The sequence below is a fragment of the Equus caballus genome, chromosome 9 (assembly GCF_041296265.1).
Source record: "Equus caballus isolate H_3958 breed thoroughbred chromosome 9, TB-T2T, whole genome shotgun sequence".
NCBI lineage: Eukaryota > Metazoa > Chordata > Mammalia > Perissodactyla > Equidae > Equus > Equus caballus.
Genome location: NC_091692.1, coordinates 36,116,581 through 36,140,418, shown reverse-complemented (window position 1 = coordinate 36,140,418; position 23,838 = coordinate 36,116,581). Strand labels below are relative to the sequence as shown.

Genomic DNA, 23,838 nt, shown 5'->3' with positions numbered 1-23,838 from the left:
AGGATGGACACAGAAGGACAGAGAGCCAGGCACTCTTGGTGGATCACTGGTTTGAAGGAGAAGCGGTAGAGGAAGAAGAGTGTAAAAGAAAGAAGACTGGTGAGAAGGAGTCAAGTGTGGAAGAAGAGAGAGAGTGGGAGTGGGGTCATTAGCCCTCCTTCAAAGACTTCTGAACAAAAAGAAGGCTAATTTACCTCTCCATATTAAATTTAGTGAATTGTGTATAGCCATAGATTTGCGACATGAAAGTGTGAAAAGAGTGGTTGGGAGTACAGAAAGTATTTTCTGTGTGTTTTTAGTTCCTACAATTAAATAAAAAGGAACTTACCCTTGCTCCTAATTTTAATTCTATACATCTAAATTCACATGTTGTCATTACCCCAGGGTTCTGTCTTGGGACCTTGTTTCTCTTCGTATTTCCTTCCTCTGGGCTTTCACTCACTCTCAGAGCATAATTTCTCGTAAAGAGCTAATTTCCAAACTGACCTCTACCCCAGCCCTCTCAGCAGTTGGGTCTGTGAGCTCTGCCAGGACTTTTCACTCAGCCCTCTGGCATCTCACCCCACCTTCTTCCTGCCCTGACCTAGGGTCAGGTTATGGTTGCCTTGACCTCTGCCTGCCAGTCCTCCTCAGGCACTCCAAAGGAACCTCCCCAAGGGAAGGTCATTCAGAGACCTTGTGCCTATCTCTGCTCAGTTCATTACCTAAAGCTGTGGTTTCTTTCTAAAGCCACATCCCCATACCCTCAAGCCTGTCTTCTCAGCAGTCTTTGCCTTTGCCCCCAGCATGAGTGGACTACCACAGGGCCCTGCTACCATAAATGTTGGCTGAGCTGATCTGAGTCCCTTCCACCTCCCGAATGCATCCCACACTTCTCCATCTCTGTCCTTGTCCATCCTCTCCCTTCCCGCATCCCAATCCCCCAAGTCTAGTCTCAAAGACCACCTCCTCCACCAGGTCTTTTCTGATGATCTCTCCATTCTCTAACTGAATTTAAACTCTCTCTCTGAGACTTAGCTTATTAATTCTATCTCATCACATGATCACCTAGCTATTGCCTTATCCATCCCAATTTTCCAGAAAGTCACTAAATGAATGGATTGAGTCCAATTTACTCAACAGCTTTTCTGGAGCACCTAAAATCATGATTTCAACATGGCAAGTGCCTAGACAACATTTACTAAATTAAATTTTAAGGGGCTTAATTACAGGTTACAAGGAAGTGTGAATACAGTCAGAAATGTGCTTTCTTCATCTAAGCTACTGCACTAATTTAGAGGGTAGGTCATTTTAAACACATTTCAGCAATCTTACTTTACCTTTTGCTTTGTTATCCACCTCATCCCCTGGAAGGCCCAGCCTTTTTTTCCCAAAATCAGGTCCTACTGACTTCAAGGGTACTCTCTGTGATTTTTCACTCCTCTTGTGAGCAAACAGCAAGGAGGAAGACAAAGAATCAGATGAGGAGGAGACCGTAAAATCCACCAGTGGGTCAATGCTGTTCCCAGTCAGCCAATTGAAAGAGCTTCTTCCATCTGCAAACAGGCATGACCAGAGCATGTCACAGCATGCCCAGCACTGCACAGCACTGCCCAGCCCACACCCCATTGCTGCTGCACTTGGGGCAGCACCAACTGCCAGAACACTGCATGAGAGAAGGGGCGCATCATCCTTGTGGCATCTGGGGCCTCGAGTGCTCACCTGTGACAGTGACTGGGGACAGCTCGTCAAGGGAAACAGCCATGTCACAGCAGAAAGGCACTTGGCTCCATGAGGTCACCAGTGAGTGACCCAAAGCAGCTCAGGCATCCAAGCCCAAGTGTCCTCATTTGTAAAATGAAAACACATCCCCTGCTCCTTCAAGCCACTGTGATCATGACAGGAATAAAGCTTTGTATCTACCATAAGATTTCTACCATCAGTGTCATAAAATTCCATTATAATTATTCAAGTTAGTCCTATTTCCAGAACCAACAGAACGTGAAAAAATTTATATACAGGAAAAACGCTGAAATGTTTATATAAAAGGACAGATATTTTACTCTACAACTTGTAGTTTGATGATCAAACGAAACAGTTGGTCCATTTGAGAAAGAAAAATTTAATAAACTATAAACATAGTAAATGAATTTGTCCTAGCTCTGCTTCGCTTTTGAGATAAGGGGTTTTAAATTTGATGCACTAAACAGATTTTTCTGGACAAAACCAAAACAAAACATACATGTACTCAAACTTTTCCTGTTTTGCCCAGTCAGAAATAATCCTTTTCTTTTTCTTTCATTGTGGTAAAATATATATAACATAAAATTGACTATTTTAACCATTTTTAAGTGTACGGTTCTGTGGCATCAAGTTCATCACCCTCATCCATCTTCAGAACTTGTGCATCTTCTCAAACTGAAACTCCGCATGATTAAACACTAACTCCCCATTGCTCCCTTTGCAAGCCCCTGGCACCCACCCTTCTCCTATCTGTCTCTAAGAATTTGACTGCTCTAGGACCTCAATCCTTTTCCCTTTTGGGTGACATATCTTTTTGGTAGTTCATATCACTTTTTTCTATTATCCTTTGACTTCTCTTATAAACGATCAATGTTCTTGTAGTAGAGGATGCTTCTACAGGTGAAAGTGCCTGGTACACAGCAGGCAGGCATTTAGGTTGATAGTTACCTGTATTTTGCGTAGGTGTGAAATCATACTGCTGTTGTGTGGCCCGTATCTGCCCAGTCATTACCCCTCGAGCTGAGAGGGATCCTTCCTGGGTCCGGGTCTGCAGAGCACTTTGGGAGGCCTGAGTCTCAATAAACATTGGAGTGAGAACAGTACTTCGGAAACGCCAGTCAGAATCAATAGTATATTCCTGCATGTGAGAGAGTTTCAAAAGAAATAATGGGCTTTCTTTAGCAACACTGAAATATTTTACTTAAAATCCAACTGCACTATCAGCAAATACATACTATGATTTCATATTTCTCTATGGAAGCAGCTGAAGAACTTTTTGGAATTTAAAAGTTTTAACTAAATAATTATTTGCCAACTAGAAAAACTAATTAGAATTGGGGGAGAAAAACCATTTTTCTACTCCTTAACATTCTGCATTAAAAGGCTTAATGCCATACTCAATAATGGCACCACAACAGAACTGCAGCAAGTTAAATGACTCAACTCCTTCCTAAGTACTCACCAGGTGCCCAGCACTGTGAAAGATACTGAAAATACAGGTGGGAGCAGAACAGAGTCAGGCTCTGCTGCCCAGGAGCTCGGGTAGAACTGAAGCGAGCTCACTTGTCAATGTGTAAATCATCACAGTTGTTAAGCCTACCAGGAGAAGGTGCAAACTCAGCATCTACTGAGTGAATGGGAGCAGTGATGGAAAGGGAAGAAAGCATTATGGAGAAAGAAAATTTAAGTGGAGGCTGACAGGATGAGATGTGTGAGCCATGTGAAGAGGAGAGTGAAACAAATGTGAAGGTTTCAGAAAGGAATGTGTGAGGATTCCAAGTAAAATAAGAAAAAGCCAGTATCACTAATCATCAGGAAAAGGCAAATCAAAGCCACAGTGGGATATCACCTCACACCTGTTGGAATGGCCATCATCAAACAGACAAGAAACAACAAGTTAGTGAGGATGTAGAGAAAAGGAACGCTCGTGCACCGTTGGTGGGAATGTAAATTGGTGCAGCCGCTATGGAAAATAGTGTGGAGGTTCCTCAAAAAATTAAAATGGATCTACCATATGACCCAGCAATTCCATTTCTGGGTATTTACCTGAAAGAAATGAAAATACTAATTTGAAACGATATGTGCAAACCAATGTTCACTGCAGCATTATTTACAACAGCCAAGACATGGAAACAAACTAAGTGCCCATCAATGGATGAATGGATAAAGAACATGTGGTGTGTATAACGATATACTGTTCAGCCATAAAAAAGAATGAAATCTTACCATTTGCAACAATCTGGATGGACCTTGAGGGCATTATGCTAAGTGAAATGAGTCAGACAGAGATAAGAGACAGACAGAGAGACAAATATGATCTCACTTATACATGGAATCTAAAAAGAAAAAAAGAACCCCAAACTCATAGATACAGAGGACAGATTGCAGACTGGTGGTTGCCAGAGGCGGGGGATAGGAGATGGGTGAAATAGGTGAAGGAGGGCAAAAGGTGCAAACTTCCAGTCATAAAATAATTAAGTCATGGGGAAGTAATGTGCAGCATGGTGACTACAGTTAATAATACTCTCTCATATATTTGAAAGTTCCTAAGAGAGTAAATCTTAAAAGTTCTCATCATAAGAAAAAAAATTTGTAATTATGTGTGTTAAGTCAATTAGACTTAGTGTGGTGATCATTTCACAATATATACAAATATTGAATCCTTATGTTGTATGTCTGAAACTACTATAATATGTCAAGTATAATTTTTTTAAAAAGCCAGTTTAACACTATTAGAAAATGTTTGTTGACGGGCAGGGAAAACTTGTAAATCTTACTATTACAGGGACAAACACTTTACCTGAAATTTGCATTCTGACAGAGGATGCTCAAACATAGGGTTTGAATAATCTGGGCTCACGCTGGTCATTTCAAGCAGAAAATCTGTTGCTAAACTTAAAAAGTGTGCTTCTATCTTAGGAGAATATAGGGAATTTAGTGCCAACAATCGATCCAAGGTATTTGAAGGTAACCTAGTTTCATGACTCCAGAAATTTCGAATAATTAATCTGAAAAGCAGAGAAGAAGGAAGCATATTGCTTAGATATTGGCAAATGAGAGGATGCTGTAAACTTGGCATCATGTGAAGAAGGTACAGTTTTTCCTCTAACCTAGAGGGAAACCACATTCAAAATTGTATAAAGAGTTTAATCTGAGCTAAGAACAATCACATGCATTAAAGGAAGGGAATATTCCAAAACTTAAGCATATTTAACAAGTGGTGAGAAATATTATTCTCATCTCTATTACCTGGGAAGTTTTTAGTGATGAGTACATAATATTAACTAATTTGAAACTTGAGAAAACATGTTAAGAAATTACATATAACCCTTCACTGCCTTGCTAAAACAATTTACTCCAAAATTAGTTCCACAAAATATTCAAAAATTCGTCAAAAACCAGATTAGGCTTTATAATTTATCAATGCTTATGAGATCAAAATACAATTTTTAAAAGCTCAATGAATTTAAAACTGCAGCAGAATGGGAAATTAATTGACATATAGACTCATACAAAAAGTTTATGCCCTTTCTTTTAGTACTTGATAAAATATTCATATAACTGAGTTAGGGTAGGCATTTTAGAGGAGAACAATCACCATTCATACCATATACAAGTAATATAGTCTTCTCCTATTTCTAAGGTTTCAAACTTTTCATTCAATATTCATATGCATAGTGTTATCTCAACTATTTTAGTTGAATGGGAAACATAATAATTGTCATTACAGATTCTCTTTTCATTTTCAAACACTTTAATTGCCTGCAATAGCGGAGAAAGCTTTATCCACACCACTTTTTCAAGAGTTTATATTAAAGTAACTTGTCAGGGTTTTAAAGTCTTAATATGATTTAAAATACATCTTTATTAAACATTATAAATGTAAGAGGCAGAGATAATGCTAATACTGCAAATACATTTCTAAAACTGCTGAAAAATACTCTATGTTAGTTTAGAAAGAAATATCCCTAAATCTATTTGTCCTGGCCCAATTATTCCAGGAGGAGCACATACTGAAGCCCAGGGTTCTCATCGATCAATCCTTGAATCAACACATCTTTTGCCAACTTAAATATTTCCTGGGAGTCGTCATCTGCTTGACTTTCTGGATCTCTGAGAAAAATAACAAAATGACAAAACATAAACTCTATCACTTTTATTCAACCCTGATAATACTGTCCAGAGTTAAAGTAAAAAAAAAATCTGGCTTCTCCCATGGAACTTTAACTTCCAAAATCATAGAAGAACCCACTGTCCCACATATGTACACTGACACTTTCTTTCGGTGCCTCTGCAAGCCCAAGTGAATATCATCACCCCCTCACAGTGTGATAGGGCTCACATGCATAGGAGAGAGGCGGTGGAAGGTGGGAGCAGGGCTGCAGAGGGCTCCCTGGGAGCGCTAAGAGGTCCTAGGATGGGCCTAGCCCCGGTGGGAAGTGGTATGATGGCAGTCCTGAAGAATGAAGACATCTAGGCAGAATTTATTTTCTTAATCTTGTCAGACCTCAAAAGAGATAACTATGAAAACATATTTTATAAAGCAGGACACTTACACACTTTTAGCTCAACCAATAATTTCACATTTTGAATACTTCCCACACATAGGTAAAATGAGTTAAAATAAGGATACATTTCAATATGCTAAAATAAACTCGTTTTAATTATTATTAGTTTAAAAATGTTTTATTTATTATAATCTGTTCCAGATTGCTAAAGGCAGCCAAAAGACCCCTTAATAAATTAATTTAAAATGTCAATGTAGAGCTTACCGATAATTGTCATGAATCCACATGAGAATGTTATACATTTGTTCCCTACACACTGGAGAAGGATGAGAAATGAATTCTACAACAGGATTCAGAAGTTCTCGAAGTTCTACTGGTTTCAATTTTGCCATCATCTTATAAATTATGTCCAAACACACTTTTTGTCTTTCATCATCTCTATAATGACATATTTTTTAAAAAACACAAATTTAACAATTTTTATTATTATACCTTCAGATCTGATATGTAACTTTTTCTTCTTTGTGTTGTTCTGTATTTTAAAATTTGTTATAATAGGTAATATTACACTTATATAAAAATAACATTCTTAAAAATAATTATCATGGGCTAGATTATTAAAAATAAATTAATTCAATGTGGTGTCCTGAATTGGATCCTGGAATAGAAAAAGGACATATAAAGTCTAGTTTAGTTAACAGTAATATACTAATTTTAATTTCTTAGTTTTGACAACATACTATGATTATGTAAGATGGGAAATTCGATGAAGGGTATGTGGGAACTCTGTACTATCTTTTAACTTGTCTGTAAATATACAATTATTCAAAAATAAAAAGTTTATTATTTAAAAAAACTGAAAAGGTCAAACAAAATAAGCTAAACATAAAGGATTTCATAACTTAAAAAAATTATTTCAAGTGTTAGGTCACCGTGTCACATAGCTGGGTTAAGTGTAGTCTGGGTCCCAAATGAGATGCACACCTATCTCCTTGTTTTGTGTACCTTTTTCTCCTTAAAGTGTCCAGCTTAATGCATTAAACATAGTAGATACTCAGTAAATGATTAATGAAGGATATCAGAACACAATGACATACATTCTTTGTTACTGGCACATTACACATTTATCAATAATTTATCACTATGTAAAAAATATGTATATGGACAAGACTAGGATAGAGTACAGAGAAATAAAAATATTACAAGTGGTCAATAGCATTCTCTTTAATATTTACTTTAACAGTATACTACAATTCTGAAAATAAATGAATAATTTTCACAAATCATGGAAGCCTCTTACCTGGCAAAAGAGATACAGAACTCAAAACCATGCATTTTAAATCTGAAAAGAGCCTTAGACAATCCCTGAGGTGTGGCCTCCCCAAGGTGCCAGGTCAGGGAAGGCAGGAGGGCCAGGCCCACCACCTTTTCTTCTCAGATTCAAACTTCACAAATACACATTTCACAAAAACCTACAAGTTCTTTCTGAGTTGGAGAGACAGCTGAACAAAGGAACATTTTATGAGCCAGCTGCATCCAAGAACTTGGGGCTAGTTTTCCACTCACCTATGTCTCATGACTTGAATGAAATCCTTGCTCTTTAACTGTAAGTATAGATCTGTTATTTCCTCTGCACGACACAGCACCACCTCCAGACAGAGAGTCTTCATCACGCCATGAAATTTTGGCAGCAGGAAGAACACGGTGTTCATAAACCTAACCAGTAGGAATGGCCAGTGAGTGGGAGGACAGTCGCAGACCCTCTCCCGCCACAGGACGTTCACTACAACTGACATCCTACCTATCAGCAAGAGGAGGGAAGTTCTTCACAGCTTTGTTCAAGCACACAATAAATTTGTCCTCCATCGTATTCTGATGTTGCTTCAACTGTTTTATGACCAGTTCACACACAGACTCCTCCAGTATCTGAAAAATTAAGTTTCTTTTCAAATACCCAAAGGTGAAAACATGTTAAGTACTTAAAATAGGTTTATCTTGAATAGTTATATGAACCCAAGGAAGGTGTGAAGTGTTATCATTGACAACAGTGTTTACCAGGTGAAGTGCCAGGAGTGACCCTGGGTCTGTACTAACCACCGGACACCACTGGAGGCTCTGGGGCCTTGAGTTCAGGTGAGCCAGGCCATAACCATGCGTGTTTTGTGCTACTAGCTCTGGCAGAATCCAGTTCAAGCTTCCTTCTGACACCAAAACACTGCTAACAATCATTTGAGAAGCTGAACTAAAATCAGTGACTAAATATTGTTTAAGATACTTTAATGATGAAGTGTTCACATCTCTGATCAAATATTCACACAAACCAGAATCATATGCCCTCTTTAAAAGAAACTGAGCACTGTATACAGTGGGAAAGAATAAAATACTAATAAATACAGAATGCCCACTTCGGCTTCTTATAGTATAGAGGATCTAAGTACCAAGTGTTATGATAAATCAAAAATGAAAAAGAATAATTTATTTAAGATTGTACAACACACTCACATTTTCTCTCTCAGTAATATATCGAAGAACAAGTCCTAGAACTTCTGCCGCTGCTGCATATACCTCTCTATATTTTACAAAGGACATATTATTGACCAAAGCTTGAAAGTATCTAAAACAAATATAGAAAATAAACATGCATTAAATAATCCATTCTGTTTTTTGACACTAAAATATAATTTTACTCCTTATGCCATATTAATATCACATACTGAGAAAATACGAAACCTAAAACTTGATGCAAATTATTTGTGTGAATACATATGTGAAGATGTATTTAAGGCTCTGACACTGACCAGGAAGGCATAGTAAAGTCCATGGTTCAATTACACAGGACCTGCTGTAGTCAACGCAAAACACAATGCTAGATACTATAAAAACTGTATTGAAAAAAGCTATCATACAAGATTAGGATTGACTGACTCCCTTTCAAAGCCATGTACTGTGACAAGAGAAGGACAATGAAATGATGAGAAAGAGTGAGCAGGAGCGCAGCGCTCACTGACTTTGCAGGCAGCACAATGTTAACCTTCAGCTCACAGTGGCTCTCTAAGATTGTCACTGGGGAAACCAAAGCTCCAAAAAGTAACCTGTCTAAAAGTAAACTGTTTCCCATTGAATCTGTGTTGAGCCACATGATGTCTATGAAACCAGGCAACTGGTATAACTGGTGACTGGGGAGGCTAACCGAGGAAGACCAACCAGATAGAGTAAGACACTTCCAAAGAAACGGGAAAAGCTAGCAAGGCACATGCTGAAATCCATTAAGTAACCATGATGTGAACAGTGACTTTTCAAAAATCCTAAAACAACAATGAAGTGACTTTTTGTGATGTTACAAAATTATCTTACTGAAGGTCCTCTCCTTCATGGTAGCGCTGGCAGCCATGCCCACCTGTGAAGGGCCACAACAGAGGGGTAGTGCCACTGCAGTCACAGCAGCAAGCAGAGGGACAGGCAGCATAGGTCTAGGAGGGTCCCCTTTCATGTTCATAGATTCTAGAGAGAATGGTCTCACAGAACTCATGTGCTTTCAGGGGAAATGCTGAAAATGTCAGTTTCGAAAAGAAAGAAAATAGCTAACACTTCTTATCTGCCAAATGTGCATGAGACAATTACACTAATTTTTAAAAACTTACTTTCTTCACTCACTCCATTAACATATTTCTTTGTCCAAATGACCTCTAAAACCCAACTATCTAAATTTAGGTAGAAATATTTTTAACATATTTTAACCTTAAATTTATCAAAACTAAACCATACTGTCAATCCATTTCAGGTATATTTTAACCTAAAAAAGAATCACAGCAAAAACTATGATACTTACTTTATGCTCTCTATGCCACATTTTGGGTCATAAGGAGGCAAGTTATTGGCCATTACAATGCCTAGTAATTGAATTCCTACTGAATTGTCTTTAGAATTAGGATCTGTACTGGAAAACTTTTCAAATATTAACCTGAAACATAAGCATAAAGGAAAAATATAGATTGCCACATAATAAAATAACCAAGAAGACAAATAAAATTTTCTATAGCCAATTTTCAGAGTAAGAAATACTTTTTCTTTTCCCACATCTAACATCCCTCTTGCTAATACCTTCTTTGTTTGCATCCAGGTTATCCTAGTTTTGGAACATAGGCAGTTTTTTCTTTCTTTATAATGTAATTATTTGCCCAAATTCTCCCTTAGTTGATAGTAAAACCTTTTGAAAGTTTTAGCTTGCCTTACGCTGTGCTATAAGAGAATCAAATAAAATTCCCACAGTTCACCCCTGGGCTGGGACAATAAAGGACAGGGCCACAGCCCAAGTGCACAGTGTGGGGGAAAAGCCAAAGGTGAGCTGAGGGATGGAGCGGGGACTACCTGGAGGCAATGGCCTGCCTCGAGATGCTTCTAGGGTCAAACTTTGGAGGTTGTGATTTTATTAACAGCAGTATTATATCCTTATAAATAGATTCTATTTCAAATTATATTCCTCCTCCTATCATTTCAAATAATTAAATTTCATTGTCATCACTATTTACAACATGCTACATTTAAAAAATTTCTAAACAATATTGCAAAATATAGTAAATTTATACCTGTAAGGGATGGATAAACAATCCTTCCAGCATTCAACAAGGGTTTTTATAATTTCGAGGTTGTGTCTAAATACAGCTCTTTTTTGATGAAAAACATGTTTCATTAGGAAATGAAGCAATCGATTTGCTAACACTTCATCTTTAGGGACACCCTAAAAAGGTATGGAAATTCTCTATTAATATGTAGCATTCCCTTCTGGAAAAGCAGTTTTCAATCCAAAAGTCCATTTATGAAAGAAATCTGGCATTCTACTGAGGAGTCTGCTTCCTGACTGAAAATCTACCTGTGATTTTTCAGGTCCAAATACAGGCAATTACAAAGGCTTTACCTGACAGGCCCCAGGAGGAAGCTGCCCTCCCCACACCAGACTTGGAACACAGCCTGTACAATGAAGTCTCAAAAGGCAGTTGTAGTCACACACTCAGGCCCCGACTGGTCCTGCTCTTCCACATATTTGCATTCCTAGTCCAGGTGTCTTCATTCCTAGGCCTCTTTATCCTCCTCAGGTGCCTCTGCTGAGACCTCCTTAAGAGGGGGAGGAAGGGGAACTCTGAAGACACTGTACCTAACTCTGACTCAGTACCCAGTGCTTTTTGACTGCTAGCCCTTTCCTCTCGCAAGTCTCCCAACTCCAAGGTCCCATAAAACTGCTAGGGTCTTTAATTTGGGGCTCCCTCCACTGTGAGAGGAGCCTCAGATCTGTGCTGATCCACCTGACTCTCAACCAGTACATTGTACCACGGAGGAAAATGGAACAGGGGGAGTCAGCGCATTCTCTGGTTTAAGCCTCATGCTTACACCATTGCAATGAGTGATTAAAGCCTTCATTGTGTCTTTCATTTTGGCTTGCTGTTGGTTTAATTGGCTATTCCATCAACTAGTGGTTTCAGCTCTCTGAAGCTCAGCTGAGATCCTGGCGTTTCAGTCAACTTTTTCCAATGGTTCCTAAATTAAACTAATCATTCTCTTAATTTTTTCATATTATTAAGCAGACTACAAATTATTTTATCACATTAAAGCTAAGAAATTTAAATTTGGTTTACTTTGAAATGAGATTCCACATCCAGACACAAATATATGTAAAAGCTATATGTATATATATTATGTTTAATAAAGACTGTTCCTAGGATATCCTTCAATGAAAACTTTTGTACATTATTAGTGCTAATGTTTTTAAATGAAGGGGCAAAGCTCCAACACACACGAATCTTTACTGGTGGATGCCATAAGCTTGCTTCAGTACAACACAGTGTCATTCATCTGGCAGGCACTTTTTTAAGAATCTCTACCATTATAGATCACAGTCAATACTCTGGAAGCAGATAAGCTGGCCAAAGAAATGTCAAAAAATCCAGGGGCTTCAGTCACGGCAGAAGTTTTCAGAATCTCACATTCAGGGTCTATTGACATTTATTTTATACATAATTTTAAGAAACCAATTATCTAGGTTCCAAGCTCCTAGAAAGTAAAAGCAACAAATGAAACAAACATCTGATAGCAAGGTGATAAAATAAAAAGCAAGATGAGAGGAATTATCAAAAGCAGACAAAAGAAAACAGAACTAAAGCAGTACAAGGCCATTTAGTAGAGCACCAAAGCAATATGACAATTAATGCTAAAAATGATGACTCAAGACATGAAGAGGAGCCAGAATTATTTGTTGCATGCTCTATTTAAGTATCAGCAAAAGACTGATATATTACTACATAAAAGATGTATCCATCCTTACTATAGGAGTAGCTAATCCTGTCCATGAAAGAATAATAACCACTATCTCAACCACCATATAGTGAATTCCTTCTCCTCCGTTGTTTCCAGAAACAACCAGCTGCAGCAAGGGGCTGAGCCAGTATCTCGCGTAAGGACGAAAGACCTAGGAGAGAATTTAAAAATCAAAGAATTGTTTTGAATACCAATATCAATTCAGAAATATATCCTCCAGCAGCTAAAATTTTATATTATGACTTGACCTAAACCCAAAACAGATGTAAATCCCAACAATTATCCCACTTAATCAGACTAGATTCTCTGTTGAATTCTCTCCTCACGAGCCCCTGAAAGCACAATTCAATGGAAATGGATTTGTTATCGATCTCCTTTGCTTAAAACCTTTCCGATATAACTATGCATGTAGAAATAAAAATAAAAATATTCTGAATCAACCTTGCTCCATGTGCATAATATGCAGCTGTAGAGAATTCTACTTTTATTTTATGCAAACACATAGGGTATATGAAGAATGAGAATCTAAAAATTAGTAGGTGTATGTGGCTAATTTTTTTTCATTTCTTCCTACATTATAAAGTCATTCTGTTATAGACCTCATATGCCCAAGATCTCTGAAATCTAAATAAAATGTATCCATTTAATTTATTTTAGAAATTGCAAGAGAATGCTATTTTGATGCAAAAGAACAGATTAAAGTATAAGTCAAACTGTCTTCTTAACCATTGCCACCATTTTTTTTTCAAATATGTTTTCTCAGAGATTTCTCATCTACTCTCACAGCTTAAATCTGTGTGGTCTCAAATCTTTTCTGATCATGCACTCCACAAGTAAAAAAGGTTGGAACAAGGGGCCAGCCGGTGGTGTAGTGGTTAGGTTCACATACTCTGCTTCAGTGGCCTGGGGTGCACAGGTTCGGATCCCAGGTGCAGACCTACATACCGCTCATTGAGCCACGCTGTAGTGGCATCCCCCATACAAAATAGAGGAAATGGGCACAGATGTTAGGTCAGGGACAATCTTCCTCAAGCAAAAAGAAGAAGACTGGCAATGGATGTTAGCTTAGGGCCAATCTTCCTCCCCCCCCAAAAAAAAAGTTGGAAAACTCTCCATGTATGTCTTTTGGTTTATTTATAAAACATAAACATAAACTTCTTTCTTATATTATTAAACTATGAGAAACAGATAAATTAAAAGGCTGAAATTTTCAAAACAGATGTAAATACAGGTTCTAACATTTTCTTCCATAAGACAACAGACAGATTGTCTAAAACATCCCCTTTGGAAACCACTACCCTGATCACTCCCGAGCTCCAGATATGTACATTGCTCCAGGGACATCTCTCAATGACGTCTCAGAGGCACCTGACATCCACATGTGTGAACACAATTCAGCATGCTTCTTTGTCAACCCACCTACCCTCACCTAGCCAACCAAGAAATCATCCAAAAAACAAAGATACCAAAGATACCAGATACTTTTCTATCAAGTCAGTACTTACAGCAACATGAGCTAGAAATCACGCGACCCCTGAGTGTTACAGATTGAATTGTGCCCTGCAAAAGGATGTTGAAATCCTAATTCCTGGCATCTGTAAACGCGATCTTATTTAGAAACAGGGTATTTGAAGATTGTCAAGTTAAGAGAGGTAATTAGGGTTGGCCTTAATCCAATGACAGTGTCCTTATTAAAAGTGGAAATTTGTATCTATTGAGACAGATGCAGAGAGGGAAGACAAAGTGAAGGCTCCAGGAGAACATCACTGAGATGCCAAGAAATGCCTGAGGCCACCACAAGTTGGGAGAGGCCTGGAACAGATTCTCTGCCACGGCCCTGGGAAGGAACCAAACCTACTAACACCTTGATCACAGACTTCTGGCTTTCAGAACCACGAGATAGTAAGTCTCTGTGGTTTAAGCCACCCATTTTGTGTTACTTTGTTATGGCAGCCCAAGGAGCTAGCAATCAAGTGTGATTCTAAGGAACACAGGCCTTGCTGTAGTCCCAGGTTAGCCCTCTCAACCATCTCACAACAGCCTCCCAGCCTTTGGCTCACATTTGCAGTGCTGCCTAGAAGGACTTTCTCTGGGGCAAAGTGGACTATGTCACTCCTCCACTTAGCACCCTTGACTGTTCCCTGCTCCTCAACAACTGAATCAGATCCTTTGTATCAACTCCAATGGCCTGGCCCAGGTCACCTGCCCTTGCACCTGTGGCCATGCCACTCACACCTCTCCTCTGGACCATGTGCCCATAGTCTGTGCAGTCAGTGAGTATGTGCTGGGCTTTCTCACGGGCTATCTCTGTTCACAGTGCTCCTTCTATGCAGAATGTCAACTCCCACTGTACTTCACAACACTTAGCTCAAGAGCTCTCTTGAAAATCTGCCCTAACTCGCACTGGTAGAAGAGGTTCCTCCCTGATGAGGTGCTGTATGTAGATCAATTGATAAATTCTGCAATTCTAAAAGAGTCAGCTATTTTTCATACACAGTTAACAGAAATATTTTCACTACCTTCTTCGCTACTACAAACCAAGAAGGCTGGCAGCCATAGGAAAGGTGCCAACACAGGTACTATACAAAGATCACTTCTAACTCAATAGAAGCTAATTTACATGTTTTAAAAGAAATAATAAAAGAGTGATGTTGAACAAATAAATAAATATGGTTGGCTAAGTTACTTAGAGAACAAAAATGTGATGTTCTGTCCCTTTACATCTTTCTTTGTCGTGGTTTTCTTTTTAAGTATGCAATTATGCATATAATTGCAAAAAATTTTTAAAGAAATAATAAATTACTTACTTCTTCTGTATTAATAACAAGCTTGGCTAAGAAGAGACGGATATTTAATGATATTGATGGATTTCCTAGTTTGTCATGAAGAAATTTCATCCAAGGAGGAAGATTTCTTGGCACTGAACCCTGAAATGATACACTCAAAATTACCGTAAAAAGTAGACTAAAATAACTTCATAATTTGATATTATGAGACCACAATGACAAAGTAAGATATCAGCAACAAAAACATTATGTTTACTTGATATGGATTTGGTTTAGTCTTCAATATTAAATGTTCAATCTTAACATGATACCAATAAATAGAATTAAGTTAGACAATATAAGATGAGCAGAAAAAGACCTCTTCTTCCTTAGGGAGGATCTGATTTCTCTGCATGTGCTTAATCAGAGCAGTCATAGTTGCCATACATTCGTGTTGATTGAGTTCATCCATCTCTAACTCCAGGATATCATCTTGGATCATGGACTCTTTATGTTTCTAGGAAAACGAAGAATCCAATGATACAGACTGCACTGTTAAAATTACAGTGTACATAACATTCTGATTTTTTGGGCAATATCAGGAAACACACTTGGATAACAGTGATAATTTGGTGGTAATATCCAACACATTCGTTATGTTTTCTTATTAAACAACTAAAAACTAAACAGGACTCATGTCTTGCTTACATTCTAGGTATGTATTTCCCCTTTGACCCATCTGCATGGTCACTTCCTTGGGGTCACAATTAGGTCAAAGCATCCATGCAGACATGCTGCTTTATACAAACACCAAGCCCTTTCCATAAATGTGTGTGTCTTGGAGGCCCCAGAACCCTCAACACCTTGAGAGCAACAGTTTCTACGATTCTTAGTTGCCACGTTATGGAAAAGGCAGAGCTATTTAAGTATCATTAAAGGATAAATTTTTACCTAACTTTTTCTCAGTAATTTGAAAAACTCTGTAAAGTCCTTAATTTGCCTCAAAATTTTAACCAATAATAGAACAAAACTTTTAAACCATTCTTGACCCTACAATTCTGTGAAAATAAGCAGTGACAATGATTTCAGAAGTGTAATGCTGAACTGAGGTTTTATATACATATACAGTAAATTTTATACACACATATGTAGGGTTGAGTAATTTATCTGGGTATTTCCTAGTATAAATCACTTGCAAGAAAGAAAGACTTGACAAATCCTGAGAGGAAATTTTGGACAGCTAAAATTCAACATGGAGACACTAAGTGCTTGTGGAGATCAAGTAGAAAGAGTAGTAAAAACGGCCCTAGATAAATTTTCTAATTCTGTCTGCCCCAGTGGCAGGAACTATTCCAAAATGTCACTTCCCAAAATGGACAGTATTTAGAAATGCAATTCCTCCCAAAGATAACAAATAATTTCCATAAATCGGGGATTTTAGAAATGATAGGAAGTGGTTTTATGTTTTAGTAACAGCAAGGCTAAACGTAAAATAGTAAATTTTGTATGCAAGCAGGATTATACGAGACAAGAGAAAAAAAAGACACATTCAGTGAGCCATAAAATCCATCAGAGCAATCTTAATGTCCCTTTTTCTATACATGTGGTAAGGTATCAAAGGAGTTAATCACAATATTTGACTGTATTCAGATCTACTTAACACATTTTTATGAGAATCATTGTATCTCAAGATGCTGCTCACAAGGACAAGAGATCTGAAACTGGAGACTCAGGTCATGCGATCAGATCAAAGGAATGAGGAGTGAACCCAAGATGCCTTGATGTAAAAGGCCTATTAATGAAAGATGAGTCTTACTAGACAATGTAACCGTAATAGAACATAGTCACACTTTTCTTACTACTCAGCACAAACGTATGACATAATTTCAGTGAAAGAATTAATGAATAGGATCCCCCTTGAAGCATTCATTAAAAAAAGAGAGAATTCAACCCCAGGGGCAACAAAAAGTACATAAAAAACATAATCAACTCCTAAACATAATCAAACTCAATTTCAAAAACATATCACTCCTACTTCTTCCCTTCTTAGGCAAAAGGCCATTGAGCAGACTGAAGTGAGCCAAGAGGGGCCTGGCAGTGTCGGGGGTCGGGGAGGTAGACAGAATAGGGTATCTGCCTGCAGTTCAGGGCCTACTCCAGGAGGGCATCAGTGTACGGAGGAGGGCAGGGGGGTCAAGGGGAAGAGGGAGTGAGTCAGTGCATGCCTCACTGGAAAAGGCAAAAGCTTGGGAATCAAATGTATCTGCGGGAACTTGTGTGTGTCTACCTACACGTTTCCTATCTCTGTCCATGAGAAGGCTTGCAAGGAGCTTCCTACCACTCTCCACCCACAGGAAGGAGGGCTCACTAGGGAGATGGCCCAGTCCAAAGTTGGGACAGGGAAAGAATGAGACCACCTTCGCACGTTTCCTTGTGCTAGCAAGTAAGGAACTGCTCAAAGAATGACATGGATATGTCAAAAGAACACAGGCACCTGCATGAAGGGATGCCCGCTGGCCAAATCTGGGACAATCTGAGCATCAAAATAAATGATAACCCACTAAGCAAAATAAGAATCCAGGAGATCACAATGATAAAAATTAAAACAAAATAAATGGAGAAAAGAGAAAGCTCTTCATTGCAGTAGAAGGCCAACTAATAAATGAAGGAGCAGTGATAGAATTAGAAAATTATCATTCTGCAACCAGCATAGCAATAGTTAACTCAGGGAACAGACATCAAAGGATGTTAAAAACTAGTGGGTGAAAGTGATTTGAAGAAGAGATTTTACATAATCTCGAAAAATCTCCCCAGAAAATGAGGTCAACATCTCTCACAAGCAGAATACAGCATCATCCTGTCATATTCTTGCCAAAATTCCTGGTCTGCTTGAAAGGAAGTCTTGAACAAACACTAACCAAGAGGCATTCTAGTACAAGGACATGGTGGGTGGGTGCACCATGTGGTCCTGGACTAGATGCTCCTGCTATAAAAGACGTTATCAAGACAACAGGCAAATCCTGAGTGGGGTCTCTAAGTGAAGAACACACAGGAGTACTTTGTACTATTTATGCAACTCTTAAATTAGAAATTATTCCAAAATTCAAAAAAAGCATGTCACCTTACAAAATAAAGAATAGTAAAACAGAGGAAGGGCACACAAACGTTAACCAGTCCTACCTTCCTGCAATATCAAAACAGCTAATTGCAAAGAAGGCTAGAACAATCATGAAAGAAGGTCTGAGAATGATTTCCTATTGGGATGCAGACACGAAAGTCACATATGATAGAAAAAACTTTAAAACATACACAGACTCTGACAGTCTGGTACAGAGAGGTAGAGATGAGAGCCCAGAGAGAGAGAGAGATGGTGAGGGAGAGAAAGAACAGTAGAGGGGTACAAGGGAGGGGATACAAACACACAGCAGGTCTTCTCTCTGAAAGAATGGACAAGAGTGAGATTAATCTAGGTTAAAAAAAGCTTGAGGTACAGGACAACTGTATAAGCTGCTGGGACCCAAAAAGAAAAAGACTGAATTTTACCTGTAAAAATAATAATTAAAACCATTCCATACTCCACACCCTTGTCACCAAGAATTTACTCTTTAAGAATTAAGCTATCACTTGTGAACATGGATGCATTCAGTTATCTTAGTTTGATAACATCAAATATTTGAACAGCTCCTTCATTCTCTCCAGAGAGAAACTGCAACAGTCATATCAGCACCAGCATTTGAGTCTCTATGGTTATTATCTCTCCCACTGGAAATCCTTAAGTGAGGTTCTGATTTAAAACACTAATCTCGGGGAGACTGGCTAATGTGAATCAGCCCTTGGAGAGAGCCTTCTTTCCTGTGCTGATAAAGTCAGATTGCTGAGTCTACAGGATGAAAGGCTGGTGCTTAGATCTTCGAAAATTCTCCAAACTAACTCTATTTTCTGAGAACTACTGACAAACAAAGAAGTGGCTTCCCCTGGAACAAAGGAGCCCCCCTTCCTTTACAAATGCCAACGATATTCTCAAATACGTGAAATGTGATCACCTGTCTCCGAAAATGAGCAGTGGTAGATTTAGGGTCTTGGGAACTATATGAATAGCTCTGCACTCCAGTCGAGAAATCAAATTGACTCATTTCCTCACTCAGGCTACTGTCTGCCAAATATGACAAGGAAGATATATAACGAGGACCATCTGAAATATAAATAAGAAGATAATACATTTATTCAAATTAGTAAGAAATGTATTTTTCTAAGTTTCAAGTGGTATTAAAATTAAAGAATACTTTTAACTAAGGCTTTCATAAATCCTGTGATTCTCAACTCATTATCCAGATTAACAAAGCAAAAAGGACATGCTCCTTTTGCTTTTGTCATTATTGAGCAGTTATTCTCTATTATCATGGGCAAAGAAATTAAGTTAAACTATTTCTAATTTTTAGATATGCTATTAATAGAATTTCTTTGCATTTAAAATTTTGATGACATACATTTTACCTATAAAGTCTAACATAAACGTGGGAAGAGATACTACTAAAGAACAACTAATCAAAAATATGTAAAGAATTTAGAAAACTGGTCCAAATTTTACTCTCAAATTTTAAAAAAAAGCTATAAAGAAAAATTAGCAAAAAATGGAAACAAGGGGCATGTAGCGGGAGAGAGGGTGAATTTTACATAGAAAGGCAAAGGAGAACCTCCTTCAGAAGTTGACATTAAACAAAACCTCCTAAGCCATGCATCTGGGGCCAAGAGTATTCTAGGCTGAGGGAACATCATGAGCAAATGCCCTGGGGCGAACGTGAGCCTGATGCCTACAGGCACAGGCAGGGGGCCTGTGAACAGGAAAGAGAGTGGCAGGGAGCTGGTTGGTAGCTCAGGGGCCTTGGGCAGCTCCATCCTGAGGGAGGAGGGAGCTGACGGGAAGTTTGGAGCAGAAAAATGGCAGGATGGAACTTGTATTTTAACACAGATTTCTACATGTATCTAAATAACATACAAACACAATCTATATGCAAACTAATAAATATCAAGCCAATTTTCACTTTTTTAAAAAAAGCATACTATATCTGAGCCCCCAGTGGCCACTTTGAGGTCTTTCTATGCAATTAAAGTTTAGCTAATTGCATTTCTTTAAAAATACAATTCCATTTGCAATCTTAAAAATAAAAATTTTTCAAACTCAATTTCAATGTTTTCAGATATTTAAAATATTTTACATTTACATAACCAATACCAACTACTAGAATCTTTCTCATCATTTTGAAAATGTCATACCTGAATCCCCACTTGCTGCTTCCCTGGCTTCTTTTCTAATTTCAAGGTACTTTTTCTTTCTCTCCATAGGAACCTAATTATTAGGCAAAATAAATACACAATTTAAAACTTTTTAGAATCATGGTCACATGTTTTCTATTTTAGTAGCAATTTGGCAAAAAAATATTAATTTTTAAACAAAACTTTTATCAAATTTAAAAGCATTCAAAAATATCCAGAAAGAAAGACAGGTGCGGGCCCTCAAGAAAAGTTTTCCCCACAGAGTCCCATAGAACCCCACAGAGGCACCTGCCTCCCCTCTGGGCTCTGGGACCTAGTGTGCTCTTAAAGCCACATGCCTGGATTACCAATAGTTTGTACTTGACCCATAAGCCTCAGTTTCCTCAACTATATGGTTATGACATATCATAGCACCTTAAAGTGCTGTTGTAAAGTTTAGAAGTAACCTATAGCGAGTGTCTGAACGCTTAATAAACTAATGCTATTATTTTTTGGATTTTTAGTTCTTTGAATGCATGTCTAGGAAAAAGCTTCCAGTCTTGTTCCAGAAGGGCACAAGGCAGGTAGCAACCATTTACAAGAACCCATGCACCACTAAGACGTGGTGAAGTCAGCCCCTGGCCCAGCTCTGTTCTGCAAGGCCATGGTGTTTGAGCACTGGCACTCTGCTCAACTTCTCAATTCCACTGGGCTGTGAGAGAACGCAGTCACAACCTTCCCGCTAATTGCTGAGGCGGGCATGTCGAACTTGGCTTAGCTAACATCAGGCTCATCACCTTTGCCAGAGCGAGTTTTCCAATTATTACCATGATGTCTGCTCATGGCACCTCCATTATCCTGCCAAATCACCTAGGCAAATCACAGGGTCCTAATTCTGTATCTGGATGGATCTCAATTTCATTGACCAGAGGAATTTACTCAGAAAACTTCCGGGATATGTTCAATAGCTCCTTTTATTGGCATTTTCTCTCCTTTTTACAAGTTAAGCGAGAGAAAAATTGTTATGATGAATTTTTTGTAGTTGCCTGAGATTGTACCTCAGGTTGAACTACATGAAACTGCCTGTTTTTGTAGTTCAAAGCAGAGTTGAATACTGGGAAGCTAATATGTTCAGCATAATAAATGTCTTTCTCTAAAAGTACTTGGTAAGTTTTTTTAACTTAGAAACATCATTGAAAAATTTCACTCACCTCAACTTCTATAGGAAACGTGTAGCAGCGCTTCAAGTCTATCAGATTTTCAAAAATAAGCAAGTTCTGTAAATCCAAAGAATCATATAAAAATATCTAAATGGTAGAGATCCTTAATGCTGATGCTACTATAGAATTAATACTACTTAATAGCTCACGGAGAAGCACTTCAGCTTTAAAATATATATGTATATGCAGTACTAAAATAACTATATGTTTAATATCATAATAAGGTACAAATTATAACTTTGATGTAATTTAACTTTTGAAATCCCACAATAACAGCAATAATGAACACTCCAGGAGAGGCCTACCTTTTCTGGTTTTTCAGTAAACAGAAAACCTTGGTAAAATTTTAATTCATTGAAGACACAGCAGACAACAGAAATGGCACAGTTGTATGCAGCACAATGGTAAAGTCTTCTCCTCTCCAGCAACTGATTCTCACCTGCCATGTTCTCTGTAAAGGCATCATAGCACAATCTGCAGAGTAGATTCAGGTTAAAAATTAATTCATATAGCAAGGAAATTGTTGCTCAAGCCCAACAATGACAGGCAACAGGATCTCAACTCAGTTCAGCCTTTTTTGGGTTAGGTTTGTGCCTCGCCTGGTACTAGGCACTGGGAATAGAAGTGCTCAATTAGAGAAGAGGCACCGTCTGTAGATTTCCCCAGACTGTGGGAAGCACAGTGACAGCAACAAGAACAGTAAGTTAAGAGATGGAAGCAAGGAGGATGGACAGTACGCCAGTCTAAGGAGCCAAGAAAAGTTTTAAGCAAATATAAGTGAATTTTGAATTATACGTTAGACAAAGGAAAAACATATGTGGGCACCACGAGCCAAGAGAAGAGAGATAAGCCTCATGGTGTGCTCAGAGCATCCCATTCATCAACGGGAAGCAGCAGTGGCTGGCAGCAAGTAAAAGGTGGATAGAGGTGGTTCCTTGAAGAGTTCACCTACCATACTAAGGAGCTGGACTTCATTCTGCAGGATGGGGTCATAAAATCACGCCCTTGTGACCAACTACTTTTGAAAATAGTTTTGCCAGAACATAGACATGCCCATTCATTTATGTATTGCTCACAGCTGCTTTTGAAGTACTGTGTAGCAGTTGCAACACAAAGCCAAAAATAGTGACCATTGGGCCCTTTACAGTGAAAGTTTGCTGACCCCTCCTACTGAAGATGAGGTTCCTTTGAAGGGTTTAGGCAGGGAAATGAAACAATCAGGTTCATATTACAAATGCATTATCATTCTGGCAGCTGTATGAACAGAAATGAGAGCGACACGCCTAGGAGCAGGGAGAGTAATTCTGAAGGAGATCGCTGCAGTGGTCCACTAAAGCACAAGGGATGTCACAGCAAGGCTATAGAAGGGGAATAAAATAAGGGCACTGGTTTCAGGAATACTGAGGACATAAAATCCACCAGATCAGGTGACTGACGAAGTGTGCAGAGAGGTTGGAGAGATGAAGATAAAGGAAAACCAAAATATGACTCCTAAGGCTCTTGTTTATGCCAACCAGTGGGTGGTGACGTCATTCACCGAGGAGACAAAATAGGAATTAGGGTAGTACTGGTAAGTTTGTTTTGGATATGCAAATGAGACACGGCAATGTCTGTGTTCAATGTTCACTGAGAAGGAATTTCACTAGAAGGCTAGTTTTAGAGAAAACGTATTTGATTGCTTTATGTTTTATAGAACGCCTGCTTAAAAATATTTAACATTCCTTTAATTTCAAATGATATAAAAACAAAATACACTAGATCCCTTCTTACTGTAAATCATATCACTAAAAATACATACATATCAAACTATTGAGGGAGAAAAACGATAGGATAAAACAACAAAATAAAAAAAGTTTTTTTATTTATAAAAGATGTGTATAGAATAAAATATTACCCAATAACATGCTAAATTAAAGTCCATCTAAGTAGTTTGTACATAAGAAAAAAAACTATAAAAATTCAGTATTTAACCAAACATTTATTCACATTAAATACACCCCTAAAAATATACACGTAGTAATTAACAAATCAAATACAATCCAAAATTAACTAAAATCTTAC

At 38.1% G+C, this 23,838-nt stretch overlaps 1 protein-coding gene across 4 annotated transcripts in view; it reads right to left on the bottom strand.

Moving 5' to 3' along the window:
• PRKDC (protein kinase, DNA-activated, catalytic subunit) overlaps positions 1-23,838 on the bottom strand; it is a 202,058-nt gene that overhangs the window by 62,821 nt on the left and 115,399 nt on the right. For all 4 annotated transcript variants that reach the window (XR_011421174.1, XM_070221373.1, XM_070221374.1 and 1 more), the window contains 17 exon segments: positions 22,083-22,251; positions 21,769-21,834; positions 20,579-20,651; positions 19,348-19,496; positions 15,684-15,821; positions 15,347-15,466; positions 12,547-12,690; positions 10,817-10,968; positions 10,060-10,191; positions 8,733-8,844; positions 8,032-8,156; positions 7,797-7,946; positions 6,495-6,668; positions 5,737-5,835; positions 4,523-4,730; positions 2,671-2,860; positions 1,320-1,535 (listed from right to left, as the gene is read on the bottom strand). Coding sequence is in view for 3 of the 4 variants with exons in the window: in XM_070221373.1 (XP_070077474.1) it covers positions 1,320-1,535; positions 2,671-2,860; positions 4,523-4,730; positions 5,737-5,835; positions 6,495-6,668; positions 7,797-7,946; positions 8,032-8,156; positions 8,733-8,844; positions 10,060-10,191; positions 10,817-10,968; positions 12,547-12,690; positions 15,347-15,466; positions 15,684-15,821; positions 19,348-19,496; positions 20,579-20,651; positions 21,769-21,834; positions 22,083-22,251 (2,417 nt within the window). In the remaining variant the exon portion in view is untranslated.